Source organism: Idiotropiscis lumnitzeri, chromosome 5, assembly GCF_059441095.1.
Source record: "Idiotropiscis lumnitzeri isolate Australia: NSW breed Sydney's pygmy pipehorse chromosome 5, RoL_Ilum_1.0, whole genome shotgun sequence".
In the NCBI taxonomy this organism is placed as follows: domain Eukaryota; kingdom Metazoa; phylum Chordata; class Actinopteri; order Syngnathiformes; family Syngnathidae; genus Idiotropiscis; species Idiotropiscis lumnitzeri.
The window spans coordinates 30408333-30423473 of record NC_142395.1 but is presented as its reverse complement, the minus strand read 5'-3'; the positions used below and the strand labels follow the sequence as shown (position 1 = coordinate 30423473).

Sequence of the window (15141 nt, the reverse complement as noted above, 5' to 3'; positions counted from 1 at the left end):
GTTGGCACGGCAACAGAGCTTAGTGTGTCGTGTGTGTGCTCTCAATCAACGCAGCTGATCCGGCTAATCGTGCTTTGTGAAACAGAACCCAGAATGTGAAGACGGATTTTCTGCCGTGCTCTTTGGGCCCCCTGCTCTGCCACCTCTGACCGCCAGAGGCCGCCAGTGAGCCTGCAAAGCAACTTCCACCCACTTTGAGTGTCGTGGCACAAATTGCGAAACATTGCCAATTTGGGCGCACCGTCTTACAACTTTCTCGATGGCGATGTTATGTTTGACTGTGCGGATCTGAAATGGCTTTCGCTTTCATGCAATCCCATAAACATATGTTTCAAGAATGCTACACACAAATTCCACCAGGCTGTGTCATTATGACCTGAAATTGTAGTCATCACACGTTAGGGGTGTCAAACTTTGTAGAATTCAGGGGCCACTGACACACAAGATGGATCTGAAGTGGGCGGGACCACAATGTCCACGGCCCAATAAACTATAAATAATGAGAGGTCAAAATATTGATGATATCAATATCTTTTTTTGGGGGGGTGCAAATAATTTCAAGCACGTTCTGAAGATATTCCCATTTATTTGATCTTCCGCTCATTCTCCGCATATTGCAGTGGACAAAATGACAGATTGTATTGTGTCCTCACAGCAGAGATCGGACCGCTTAACGGGACGGTTCTGGTCCGAAGCTTGACACCCCACGAGTATGTCACCAGAGAGTTGTCCATGTGTCAATCACGCAACAGGCGCGCACACGCACACACTGGCGGAGCTCAGATTTTCTTTTCTCAGGGGGACCGCACAACCCCCAATGTGTTTGTTTGTTGGTGTTGTTTATAAATTTATGTTTTCCTCTTTTCCCTTGAACGACTTAACTGGCCATGCAGAAAGGTTTGAAAAAAAAAGCGACCAAATTGATGAAGTCATTTGTCTGTCTGGATTTGAATTGTGGGGGCTCAAGCTTCCTCCAGCATTCCAAAATAATGCATACAAAACAGCCCAAAAAAAACCCGAGAAATATATCAAAATAAAAATCACCTTGATTTGTTTTTGTATTCCTTTCAATCCAAAAGTAATTGAATGTATTCAAGTGACATGACTTTGAGCTCGTGACTTTTTAACAGGTCACTCGTAACCATTAAATAGTCAGATGCGCCCCATGTTTGGAATCGACGGCTCGTATATTCTCATATCGTTACTCGGTTTAATGGGGTCACGCAATTCAGACTCGGGGGATACATGACAGCACGTATCATTCCACGCCTATCGTATCGGACGATGTCTCTTTGCCGTGATATCGGTTTGGGATCGGAAGAGGAAAATGTCGTATCGGGACGCCCCTAATTAAATTGCGATTGCAAAATAGTGCCGACCCCCCTCCGACTGATGATCGATTCTGTTCAATTCTTATTCCACCAACAAGAAAACGGTCTTGAAAAATAAATTGCAGGGACTCGAGCTCACCTTCGAAGGCCAGCTTTACAGACGTCAGTCACGCCAGCTCGCTGAAGCCTCGCAAAATCGGGTCTCCGCAAGTTCAAACCGTTTTGGCACCTCGCTGGCCAACACAAGCAAATGTGGCGGCGTCACAAAGTTCAGGGAAGTTGAGGAGCTTGGCGACACGCGCGCGCACGCACGCACACACCATGGGGGCCAAGTTGACGATCAAGTGAGTCGCGTCGGCCAAATGATTGCTTTGCCACCTTCTCGTGGCTCCTCGAGGCAATCTCGAATCTTTCTGGGGGAGCGTCACTTAGGCGACCATTTTTATTTTTCGCTGCCAGTGGAGAGGCTACACTGGACGGGCTTCGGGAATCGGAGGCGGGACGTTCGTGGGAGCAGCGGGTGCGGACGGAGGCTCAAAGCTGGGTGGGGCCTCGGCCCGCAGGGTCCTCGTCGCCGCCGCCGGGCGCGAGCGCCGGCGCCAGGCTCCTCAGGTACACGCGAGGCTTGGTCCGCCTGCCCGAGGCGGCGACGGTGCCCGGCGAGAGCGACGGCACGAGCGGCCTCATCTCGTCCGCCTCTTCGTCCTCCTCGTCCTTCTCCAGCGGGACGCGGCCGGAGTCGAGCGGCGGCGCCGGCAGCGCGCAAGAGACGGGGCGGGAGGCCGCGCGCCGGGACAGGGTGCCGACGCCAAGGCGGGCGGACTCGGCGGGGCCGGCGGACTCGGCGGGGCCGGCGGGCGGCGACGAGAGGCTCTCCAGCGACGAGATGCTTTGGTTCCACGCCTGCTGGAGGTCCACCGGGATGACTTTGGTGGCTTCCAGGGATACGCAAGGCGGCGGCCACAGCACGCCGCCGCCTTTCCACGGGAGATGAGCGTCGCCGCCGCCGGCCGCCACTGAGGACACGCACAAAAACATGATGGCCATCCTATCACAGGTCAGATCTGACATTGCTGCTTTTGTGCGCGCGTGTGTGCGCATACCCGAATGTGGCCGTTGTTTGGGAGTTTGCGGTTTCCCAGCGATGAAAGTGATCCCGACATCTTCCTCCTTGTCGGGGTCTGAACGCTCGCCTTGATCCTCATCCTCGTCTGAGCCCAAAGGAACCGCCACTGGGTCTGACACACACACACACGTACATTGAGTGAGGAAATGCGAAAACGAAAGCAACGCACCTCGAATTGCTGCCAACGGTGACGAGGGGCGTGTACATTTCAAGCAACAACCCTGAGACTGTAAATCGAGACATCACTCGATAAGAACGCTCGATGGCCGATGCTGAAGCCACATTGGGCGCCGCGCGCGAGGTCATACTTCCCGTTTTGAAAGATTTCCCGGCGCCGTAAATTGCAGAGCAATACCCGTCAGAATAGAAATGGAGCCATTGACGAACGTTTGCTTCGAGCCCGAGCGGGGCACGTCGCCCTCTTTTGCCCTCCGTCCTTTTTCCCAAAAATTGTTGTTGGCCGTGATCATTTGAAGCCTTTTTTTTTTTTAAATGGCCGTCCGTCCCCCGTTGACTCGGCCCCCCTGGCTCCTCATGTCAAGCCGACGGCCTCTCGAAATTTGCTCTTAAGCTGCACGGTGGTTTGAAATTGGCAATTGGCGAAGGTCAAGTCTCTCCTTTCCCAACAGCAATTTGAAAATAATAACTCACGTCTTTGTCGCTTCATTTTGGAGTCGGCCCGTCCTCCATCAAGCATCTCCAGTTGGTCCAAAATGCCGCCGCTCGCCTCGGAACCCCTACGCTTCTTTTTACCATTCCGTTTTTTTTTTTGCTCTCAAATCTTTTCTGAGCTCCTCCATTCCCTACGCAGCTATCGGAGGTACCGAGGACCGAGCGACGGGTCCGTCTCTTTGGAACGACCTCCCGCTGCTAAAACTTCCCATCTTGAAAAGTCGTCTTCAAACTCGTTTTTATTCTTTGGCTGGTGACTCAGCACGAGACTTCCCTCCTGTTTTTGTGCTTTTGACTTTCGTTTGATTGTTTTGTGACTTACAATTGCTCGATGCGCAGCACGTTGCATACAGCGCCGGTTGTCTTAAAGTGCGCTCTAAAAACATCGGAGGTTGAGGTCGATCCGTTTGGCTTTACCTTTGTCCTGGAAGCTGACGTTCCTTCTGGGTTTGTCCCCGCCGTCGGAACCTCTCCGCTGCGGGGGCAGCCGGCGTCATTCGGTCAATGACTAATTAACGATGAACGACGGGACCGTGAGGCCGAGCCCAAACCTAAAGCCTGACCTTCTTGACGTTTCGCTCCTTCTTGTGCCGCTTGTGTCGTCCCAACTTGAAGGTCTCCATGCGGATCTTCATGTTCCTCTGAAAAACCTCACGATCTTGCCGCTCCTTCTCACCCGCCGGCATGGAGTGACGACTGTAGTGCGACTGGTACTGCTCAGACGCACGCACGCGTCACACATGCCGCTGTCCGCACGTCCGTGTGTCCGTGTGTGGCTTACCCGTCTCCTGGGTTTGTAGAGGTTTTCTGCGAGGACATGATGAGTCTCCATGTCCTCCTCCACTTTGCCACCAGGAACATTATCGATGACCTGAAGGTCCAAACACACCCCACTGCCGTTCTCCCGCCTGGAAAAAGTGACACGAGCAAGCAAACAATGTGAGCCAGCTGTGTGCCAAGATGTCGTGCCAAGCCAAACTGGTGACTGCATGTCATGTTCCCTCTCACACAAAAACACGCACACACACACGCATATCAGGGTTAGAGGAACTATCGCTGTTTCATTAGCCTTAATTTGCATTACGATGACTTGTTGTAAAATTCACTTAGTTTTAATTCATTTTTAGAGCAAGAGCAAGATTGAAAAAAAAGGTCACTACATTTTGTGTGAGGGGAAGCTTTGATCTTCCTTCTTCAGAAAGAATTGCATTTAAAATCAACCCCAAAAGGTCATGTAACAATTTAATTGACAAAGATGAAAACATTGCACGATTTCGCTATAATTAGAACGAATTTTAATAATGTACGATTTAGTTACAGATATTCTTTGTATTTTTCAAAAGTAAGTAGTTTTACATCATTATCGAAAACGTTTTTTTTCCAATTGTCGTCATTTGGTAAAATTTCGTTCACCAGAAAAACCTCAATTTTACACTCGTGTTGGACGATAAAATGAAACGTAATCATGATTTTGTATTCTCTCGATCTTTAAACGTTACAATCGAAGCAAAACAATTCATGTGCAGAACGGCATAACGCGTCTGCAATTATCCGACGGAGAGAAAGCACCTTGAATGCAGCACGTTGTAGCGTATGAGATTCTGCTGACTTTAAACGTCCTTTGAGATGTTTACTGACACCCCAATCGGGAGGGTACTGTAGAACTAAACGCACAAAAAAAAACAAAAAAACATTCAATTCATTGAATGTTTCAATACAAAAAAAATGCTTTGTTTTTAAAACCATCTAGCATCCCATTCAAATGCTAACGGTTATTAGCATTGACTTCAGGAGTGTTAGTCCGTCCAATAATGGCTATTCACGCGCGCGCGCGCGCACTACTCAAAGACACGATTCATGGATATTGACGCACTAATAATTTCCAATCTGTCCAAAAAAAGGTCTATTAATAGAGCTCAATCGCCACTTTCTTCTGTTGTCATTTTAATTGTGTACTCCACGCACGCACGGCACCACACTGCCCCCTAGAGGCCAAAAGGCATACACGAGAGGCTATTTTTGGATTTTATTCTGAATTGACTCTCTTACACATTTGTTCTCTCGCCTTTCATTCAAGTTATGTTTAAAGTTGACTTTTCAAAGATCGAAGGACTTTTCCTTTCCTCAAAATTCAAGAATGACTTTTTTTTGTCATACCAACACACATGACCACATGACATGGTATGGAATACGGTCCCCCAAGGTCCCAAGACTTGACGTGAAAATCACCAAAGATGAAATCAATATGATAAAGGGATAAGGCTCATTTCACGTCATATTTACAAGGTCAGTTTGTACTTGACAAAAACAATCGAGAGCTCAAGAATCAAGTGTTCAATATGCAGCGATGAATGAGCATGAGGTTCTGATGATAGTTTGCAGTAGTTGCCTTTTATTTATTGATTTAACTTTTGAAGTCAATCAATAATTGTTTTATTAATTGCGATTTCAAGCTCAAGCCAAATAATCGTCTTTCTTATATTTTTCATGACTGTCCAGCAATGACATTGTGTCTCACACACGCACGCACATTAGGGCGGGGTGGCTCACAGGTAGTTGGCAACGTTGGAGGCGTCTGGGAAGGAAGCACCGCTGGTCATCGAGGGCAGCGAGAGTCTGGCCGAGGTCAAAAGGTTTCCGCCCTGCACGCACGCACCAAAGTCACGCACGGCCCGCCGAGGTCACGCGCGGAGGTCACGGCACCCCGCCCACCTGGTCGATGAGGCTGATGGCGTCTCGGATGTTGATCTTCTGGTACGCCTCCCACAACTCGCTCTTCCTGTACACCGACCTCCTCAGCAGAAGCTTGCTCAAGTAATTCTTGTCGAACTGCTCCCATCTGGCGATGACACGGTCACAGCACGATGACATCACACCGGGCCGGGCCGCAACGCCGACGCCTCGTGCTGCCGTGTCACTCACTTGTCCCGCCAGTGGTGGTAGCCCTGAAGCCCTGCGATGTCCTCCACTGCCGCCAGGATGTGGTCAAACGCCTGAGCGCGCCACGGACGCCATCGCATGGCAACAACGGCCAATCGTCACCTTTTTTTTTTTTTGGATGATTATTATTTCCCAAAAGCGCGCACACTCACCCTCTCATGTATCTCCTCGTTGATGGTGGGCTTCCTGCTGGTGGAGCGAGGAACCTTCAGCCACTTGACCAGCGGCTTGATGGTCAAACCCTACGACACACACACAAACGCGCGCGGCCTTATTCGGGAAAGCGAAAGCCAGAAGTTGGCCGCGGTATCGAGAAGGGCGTTTACACGGCACTGTGAGGAATACGCCGATGGAAAAACGTTCAAAGTAGCACAAACATGCCCGCCGAGCGTCAGACCTCACGTAAGACGTCTGCGCACTCGCAACGCTAGCGGCAACGCCCACTTGCCAAATGTCTGCTAAGATGTCAACTGGTGTGTGTGTGCACGGCAAGTGTTGTAGCTTTCGACATGACACGCTTCACGTACTCATCCCTCCAATTTTGTTGTTAGCATGCTACGGGGCGATACCTGGAACATGACGGTGAAGAAGACCACGACGACGGTGGTGGCCACAAAGTAGTCTTTGGCCTTGACGCGTTCGGCGTCCAACAGGACCACCAGAGCAAAGGCCACCGCCCCCCGCAGGCCACCGTAAGACATCACCACCTGGTCCATCTTCTCCAGCGGAACCAGACGGAAGCGGTTCAGGACCCAGGTCTGAGCCACCACACCTGAGGACATCACACGCGGCGGGAAGTCACAGGCCTCCGCCACGGGGGAGGGGCGGGGGGGCACCCACCCACAGCTCTGAAGATGAAGATGAAGACGAGGGTGCAGGCCACCAGGCCCGTGTCCCAGGCCCACTTGGACTTGTCCACGGCGGAGATGCCGAGGAAGATGAAGATGAGGGTCTCGGCGATGCTGGCCAAGGTTTTCATGGTGTACTTGACGGTGGTTCGAGACTTCTGCGAGATGTTGGCCTCCACGTACTTGTTGGCGCCGATGCCGCAGAAGGTCATTCTGGACGAGAAGACAAAGGTCATCGTGCGGTCGGTCGCCCACCCAACAAACGGTCGCACGCCCGACGACCTGGACCGAGGTCACTCGACTATCGCTTCCGCGAATACTGCTTGCGGTCGTTAGCCGCTGTTAGCCGTCGCCGGCCACTAACAATCTTAGCGGACGCTTGCGAATGTTAGAAATGGCAATTCAACTGCAATTATCAGTCACGAGCGGTCATTAGCATTCAGTAGCGGGTGTGAGCAGTCACTCGCTGCCCGTACTTGCCGCTTGTTAACTGTAGCGACTGCTTAACTGTCGTCGGTGTCATGCGCGGTCTTGAACATTTGTTAGCAGTCACTAGCGCTTATTAACGGCAATTCGGTCTTGTTACGAGTCACAAACGCGCTTTACTGCTTACGAGCTGTTGTTAACAATCGCCTGCGGTTGTTAGCGCTCACTTTTAGTTGTTATCACGAACTTGCGGCCTTTAGCTTCAGTTAGCATTTTTTTCAGTGTGACGAAGTGGCGACTCGCGAGCCATGTTCGCAATCACGACGGCCGTTCTTAGCCGCTACGTGTGCCTTTTCGTGGTTGCTAACTGTTGTCAACAGCCATTAGCAGTTTTTGCCCACTTGTGCTCATTCGTGGCGGTTAGCGGCACCGAGTGGACTTCGGCCTCAGTTGCGAGCCGTCATTCACTGGAGTTTTTGGGGATGTCGTTCGCTTTAGTTTGTGGTCTTCAGCGTGATTCAATAATAATAATATAATAATATTGCCTTTATTAGTCCCACAATGGGGAAATTCGAGATTCGAACCCAGGCCTCCTGGGGAGACTGGGTCCTGAACGCGGCGCCTTAGACCACTCGGCCATCCTGGCGGTCGTTCCAGTCGATTAGCAGTCGGTCGCTAACTCTCATGAACTGCAGTTAGCGAATGTTATCGTCACGAGCAGTCACTACTGGTCATTTGCGGTCAGCAGCTGAAGTTTCAACGAGAAATCAAAAAACAACTCATCGTTCATCAAATGAATGGGCATTGATTCGTTGTTTGAGTTCAATTTGACATTTCAGACGCTCACCACAAAAACATTTCTGAAGGCCTCCAGTAAAAAGCAGACTGAACATAATCTCTTGAATGAAGGCATTCGCAACGTCCAAATTTAGGATGAAAAAAATGATTTGGGATGATTCTCTGACTGATGTTATGGACCAAACCAGCGACGGAACATCATTTTTTTGTTCATTTTCAACTTGAATTCAATATATATATATAGTGACAAAAAATTCCATGATTAATCACATTTTTCAACTACTATTTTTGGCCAAGCTTATAACAGATATTTACTTGAATAATATCTTGGAATTGACTCAAAATCAAGTCAAGTATATTTAATTCCAAGACTGTTCTAATAGAATTCTTGGATTCTTGAATATGATCTAAATGGAGACATCTTTACAGACATTTATTTTGGAAACATTTCACAAAACTGCCCACAAGCGCCACACTCCAGCAGTGTTGGTTTGCAAGGCCCGGTGGGAAATTAAACACGGTGTTTTGTTCTGAGACGTGCTAAAGACAGCTAATATGGCACAATATTGGCAAAGTGTGAGTTAAAATATTTAACTGAGTTAAATTTTTGGGGATTAATCACCTGAGTTAATGCCCTAATATATATATATATTTTTTTTAATTTGTGTTCTTTCAACCAATTTGTATGACATCATATACAAAGCACTTTGTTACAGCTCCATGAAATATGCAATAAAAATAAAATTGTATTGTGTAGGGATGGAAATGAGAACATCTTTTTTTTTGTTGTGCGATTCATCCAATAGTCACAAAAAAAAAATAAAAAAGAAACAGATCAATTGCTTTCAAAGATAATCGTTATTCGCACCCGTAGTCGTTTATTTGTGAAAAGTCGTTGAGCAGGGAGGGCAATCTGCTTTTTATTCTCTTGTTTGTGGTTGAAAAAAAAAAAGTTGAATGCAGGTGCCACCGTCTAAAATTGTCTTGCCCGCTTAACAGTCCAACAAAATAGTGAAATCTCGACTATCAATTCAAAGCAAATCCATTTTCAACGTTGACCGTGAAGCCGTGTCATCCGATCAGAAAGGATCGGAACCAGCAAACGGAATGAAAAGGCTGGAGAATCCGAATGGAATTTCACAGCGGTCGTCCGTTCCTCTGCGCATGCGCTGTCTTGACGTAAATGCGTAGCGACGTCGTCGTAGACGCTCTTTTTTAGCAGAGCTTATTTTAAAGCGCCACTAACTCATGTTTAGTCAAGAAGCGGCGTGAACAAAAGTGTTCCAACTATCGCAAATATGGTGCGAAAAAGATGGATGAACTCCATCCGGGGTGGAGCACGTTCGGAAAAGGGCGGATCACGACACATGGAGACAGGTGAGCGCAGATCTTCATTCGGAATGACCACGGAGAGCCGGAAACGCCCCAAAATCAGCAGCGTTCTTTGCGCTTGCGGAACTATCGGCAATCGTCGGTAAAGCGGAACGTGCGCCCGCCGGCAAGTCAAAGTTTTCGACTTACGACAAGATGGCGGACAGCGAGAAGAGTTCGGCCGTCAGGTACGCGAGGTAGACCATCAGGAAGACGAAGAGCGGCTCGATGATTCGAACCTTTTTGGTGAAGCGCGTGATGAAGCTCAAAAGGACGGCGAAGACCAGACCCACCAAGGTCCCGCCCACGCTGACCACGAGGAAGGACGCTACAAACGAGGCAAAAGATGAACGAAGCGTGACGTGGGCGCGTTTCACGCCGACATTTCTTTCCTCTCACCGATTCCTTTGAAGTAATCTGCCGTCTGAACGTTCTCCACGCCAACTTCCACAAAGGAAATATAAACTTTGTACAACACCTGAAAGACAAACGCACAAAGAGTGTTAGCATCGAGCGAATCACTTCCAGCTATCGACAAATGACAAAACAAACTAACATAAACACACAAGTTTACGCAAGTTGACACCAAAGACTAAATACAAAGAAATACTCTTCAAACACACACACATAAAGGAGAAAATAAACCCACAATGGAAGACAAAACAAATATTAGCAGAAACAAAATAACGCTCAAGACGTCGTACAAACTGACACACCGATCAAATCCAAGGAAATAAACAAAGTCAAGAAAGCGACCAACATAGAAAACAGACGGCGCGACGGCCAACCGAGAACGAGTCGCAGAAAATTGAGGCGGCCATCTTGCCATATTTAAAAGTTGTTGCCATGGACACGACGATCGCGGCCGTCTCGGCCGTAAGCGAGTGTGGCTCGGGTCAATCTGGTCCACTTGTTGGTGGGATTAGCTCATATTCGGAGTTCTGATGAGGATTAGCGACGGGCTGCTAATCTGCTCAAAAGTTTAATTGTTCAACGCGCCGCTGCCAAGAAAGGCTTGAATGGTGCGCAAAATGCAGGAGCGAGTCTCTGGATTAGCTGGCTTTCGATAAAATCTGGTCCATCTCCGGCCGGACCGCAATCCCTGGACGTCACGGCCCGGGGGCCCGCAACTACAAAAATGAGATGGACCCGCTTGAAATGGACCTCGGGAGCGTTCCCAACCAGTGCGAGGATTTGAAAAGGACATTAGGGTGCCGGGTCCAAAAAATGCCAGGCCATCGCGTTCCAACAAACAAAATATGACATCGGGAGTTGAGTTGAACGCCACCAAAGGCCTGCCGCAATTTGATACCATTAATTTGTCATGGGAGAAAGCGGGTCCGGTTTGGGCTAGCGCCGCTAACGCCAGATCGAAATGGCGCCAACCCTTCGCGGCTTGCGCATGCATCTGAAGATCAAAAGAGCTCGTCTGCGCTCGCCATCCGAACCGCCCAAAAGTCCGTCAACTCATTCCATGCCATTGACGGATATAGAAGTCATTCTTTTCAGATGGGCCGCTAGCAAATGAGTTCATGAGCCGGTCCCTTAAAGATCACGTCAAGTCAATGTCTGAATTCCAACACGTCTGGTTTTTGGATCAACTCGAAGACGGATCTCAGTGGCGTCGACCTCTCCGCTTCCGGCGACTAAAATGTGGCTTGCGCTCTCACCGGGGCGACGTCTCGCAGCAACCCTTCTCGCCCCAAACGTTTCTGCCGCTTGCCAAGTGCGAGCTCTCATTCATATGTGGTCCACTGGACCACGCAGAGACATCTCTCCAGAATTCGTCTCGGTGATATCTCAAAAAGGTCTCCAAACGATCTCCCAATCAAAAGCAAGCCCGCTTGAATTTCCAGCGACGCCCAGGCGCCCCGCCTCATCTCTCAGAGAGACTCAAGCCAGCGTTCGGCTCCCGGCTGGTCTGCGGGCCGTGGAGATCGGCTCTTTGCCTGTTGAAATGCAATTCCTTTGGGAGGGAGCGATTGACCTCACGCGAGATCTTTCCTTTGGACCGGAACGCATTGAAACTTGCCACAAACTGCAGCAGCAAGTGGACATTCGTAAAGTGGCCAGACAAAATCATTTTGGACTTCCTTGACACTTGAAGGTTGAGATCCCGTCTGTGCAAGGACCTTATCAAGTACGTTGGCGTCCTCCAGCGTTTGCCGGGACGCATCACCCATTTCAGTGAAAAGCTGACAACTTGGATGCATTCTTGCTTGGCGGGAGATCGTAAAGTCCTGCACGAGGCCAAGAACTAATAAGTATGTCGTCAAAGGACGGATGGTGGGCTCGACAAAGCGTCCGTCAGAATGTCACGTTCCGGTCCGCACCGGGTGCATTCCTGGCCCTCGTCCACGGTCACCAGGATTATTTAAAAAGGTCACGGTTGCTACGGAATCTGCCCCCTCCACGGGGGGGACCCGGACACGTTGCAGCAGACCTACTGGCGCTTCGGTGATGGCAACGCCGGGACTGCGAGCGTCTCGGTGTCGACAGGAGGCCCGCAGAAGCCGCTTGGCTCAGATCATTCGGCTACATCAACGCGACAACGCAAGAAGAGAACGTTGGAGGTCAAACTCGGCGCGTCGGCAAGAGCCGAAATGTCCGCCGCCGAGGCCCTCTTCCATGCCCCGCGTTCCCCGTCTGCAACTTTCAAGACAGGACGACGAGTCAGCATAAAGGGGTGAAATTGCCAGCTCGGATGGGCAGTGCCATCTTGGAAGCAGGCAAAGTTCACACAGGCTGGCAAAAAGCCAACTCGGATGGGCGGCGCCGTTGTGGGGGCGCGCAAAAGGGGAGGTGTCCCTTCTCAGACTGCCGGGCAGAGTTCAACTTGAAGCTTGGCACGTCACGACGGTGAGCGTACGTGCATATGTTTGTATGTGTGTGTGTGTGTGTGTGTGAGAGACCGGGTCATCACCACGGTGACGGCGTCATTGAGCAGCGACTCTCCGAAGACGATGATGAAGAGCATGTCGTTGACGTGAACTTCCTCAAATACAGCCAACACGGCCACCGGGTCCACGGCCGAGATCAGCGCTCCGAACAGCAGGAAGTCCATCAGGCCCGCCTGCACGCGCTCGTCTGACAACACACACACACACACACACACACACACAGAGATTTGAGTAGCGACGTGCGCGCGTCACGGCGGTGGTCGCAGTGCGCGGTGGCGGCTGACCGATGAGTCCCATCAGGTTGGCGGCGTGAAGTCCGAATCCCGTGCAGAAGGCGTTCCACAGCGTTCCCGCCACGGCGTAGGTGAGGATGGCGCCCAGGTTGTCGAAGAAGAGGCGGGCGGGCATGAAATAGCCGGCGTCGCCCACGATGGTGGGCAGCAGGAAGAGGAAAAAGTGGGCGGGCTCCAGCTGGTACAGCTGCTTGTCATTGGCCAGCAGAACCAAGCCGCCCAGCGCCAAACCCAACAGGATCAGCAGGCAGCTCTCGGGGACCACCGTGGTGAAACGTTGCGACAGGTGGAACACTGACACACATCGGCCACATCGTCATCGTCATCGTCATCGTCAGCGTCAGCATTGTTAGCGGTCGCGACGCGAGCCAGCTAACTCCTTTTTTCTCCTTTTTGCACGAGGCGGCTCGTCAGCTAGCTGTTCCTCGCCATGTCCTCGCCCGTTTTCTCTGTACGCACTACGCCCTCATTTGAAAGCTGCCAGGTAGCCTGCAATTATTTCTTGATGGGTTTTTTTTTTTTTTACACTTTTAGTCATCTTTATAATCATTTCGTCAGGACATGCCTCACCAAATTTTATGAGAAAAATCTATTATTTTTACTCCTGATTTTTTCATGACTGGCACTTAGCATTCAAAAGGTCCTAAAAGTGACATAAATGAAAAAAAAAGTTCTTGACAGTTTTGTGTCCCAAATAAAGTTTCATGAATTGAATTTTATAAAGATGCTTCCATTGTTTTTTGAGATACAGGATTTTACAGCTGTTGCTTTCAATACGTTTTCCATGAGATGGAACACAAACGTTTTTTTTTTGTTTTACAAATTCCACTCAGGCCATCTTTAGCCACAATGCAATACACCAGAGAGATCTGTGAACTTAAGTGTCGGGACGCGGCAGGCATTTTGCAGTCGCGCAATAGTAGACATCCAAATTGATGAATTTGCGAACGTGTCAGAACAACGGCGTGTCTTACAATTGCAAAAAGACTCGAGCGGAACGGCTTTCATGGGAAGTTGGGAACAATTATGCACCACGCAGAGTTGATCAAATGTGCAACTTCCTCCATCATTATATAAGAAGTGTATTTCAGTGGGCTCGACCCGTTCCGACACATACAAACATGACTTGACCACTTATTGGCATTTTTTTTCCCAGGAGAAAAACATTTGAACTTTTTTGGGGGGGCAATTATGTCAATTTATTGCAGATTTTTGCTATTTAACGAGATTGTGTGCGTGTGTGTTACCTATTCCTTGTTATTTGTGGTATTTGTTTTTTTATCCCCAGCCTGTTTATTTTAATTTTTTTTGGGCCCAACCCCCAATTTATTTGCGTCTCTCTTCAGGACCTAGCCCTTAAACGACTTGTCGAATCGGCATCAGAACAATTTGAAACAAGTGACTCGTTGGAGTTCAATCAGAACTCGTTCAGTTCTGGTCACGCAAATTTTGTGTGCGGGCGCGTGAATTATTTGTGGATTTTCACTATTCGTGGATATTTTGGGGAGGAATATGCCCTTAATTGATTTTTATTTGCGTTTTTATTTTTTCCCCTCAAGAAAATAATTGGAATTTGTGGATTATACAAACTATTATTGACTAATTTTTGGATTTGCGCTGTTGGCGCTCAAGCATTGTGGCGATTAGCGGCTACTCTGCACGCTCCGACATGACTTTGGCACCCACAGCGCCACCTGTTGTCACACGCGCATGCACTCTCACTCGAAAGAGAGGCGTCAATGCAGCTCCTGAAAATTCCCGAGGACATCAAAATGCAAATGAGCGGTGCCACATATTTGGAATACATAGTTATTATTTGGACAACTCCATCATTGTGTGTGTGTGTGTGTGTGTGTGTGCCGCTTGCCTGTGAGTCATCAACGTGCGTGTGCATGATACCTTGACTCACATGTAAGTGAGCTGTCCCCGACATGCATTAAACAAACTTTGCTTGATTAGGAGGACCATGTCCGTGACGTCATCAACCTTAAGTGCGTGTGTGCGTGCGTACTCACGGATCTTGGCCACACTGGCCACCAGGAGCCACACGGCGATGACGTAGGGGGTCTGCACATAGGTCCACTCCCACTGGACCACCCGGTAACCCCCCCCGCCGCCGTTCTGACCCTCCGCGGCGGCTGGGGACCCGACGGTTCCGGTACCGGCTCCGCAAGCCACGAGCAACAGCAGCAGGAGCAGGAGCAAGAGGAGCTGCAACGCGGTGGCGCGCACGCACACGGGTACGAGCGCAGGCATGTTCCCGCCGCGTCTGGGCGTCCCGGCGCCGCTTATAAACACGAGCGCGCTCTAGCAGCAGCGGGGGCGTGGCCGCTGAGTCACGTGACCCGGCCGCCTTCGAGGAGCCCATCTCGTGACGTCGCACTTGAGCTCCGTGAGCCGCGCAAAATGACGTCGGCTCTCCTTTTCTTTCGGATC

General features: G+C 49.9%; 1 protein-coding gene across 1 annotated transcript; it reads right to left on the bottom strand.

Moving 5' to 3' along the window:
* Positions 1–592: 592 nt before the first annotated feature.
* Positions 593–15080, bottom strand: slc9a5 (solute carrier family 9 member A5). The gene is made up of 16 exons (XM_088296824.1): positions 14721–15080; positions 12697–12999; positions 12436–12599; positions 9912–9990; positions 9663–9840; positions 6910–7130; positions 6639–6841; positions 6222–6311; positions 6052–6122; positions 5842–5968; positions 5680–5771; positions 3911–4037; positions 3693–3842; positions 3547–3604; positions 2435–2569; positions 593–2347 (listed from the first exon to the last, which is right to left on the bottom strand). The coding sequence occupies exons 1-16, from the start codon at positions 14959–14961 to the stop codon at positions 1866–1868; spliced, it is 2721 nt and encodes a 906-aa protein (XP_088152950.1). The 5' UTR covers positions 14962–15080; the 3' UTR covers positions 593–1865.
* Positions 15081–15141: the final 61 nt, after the last annotated feature.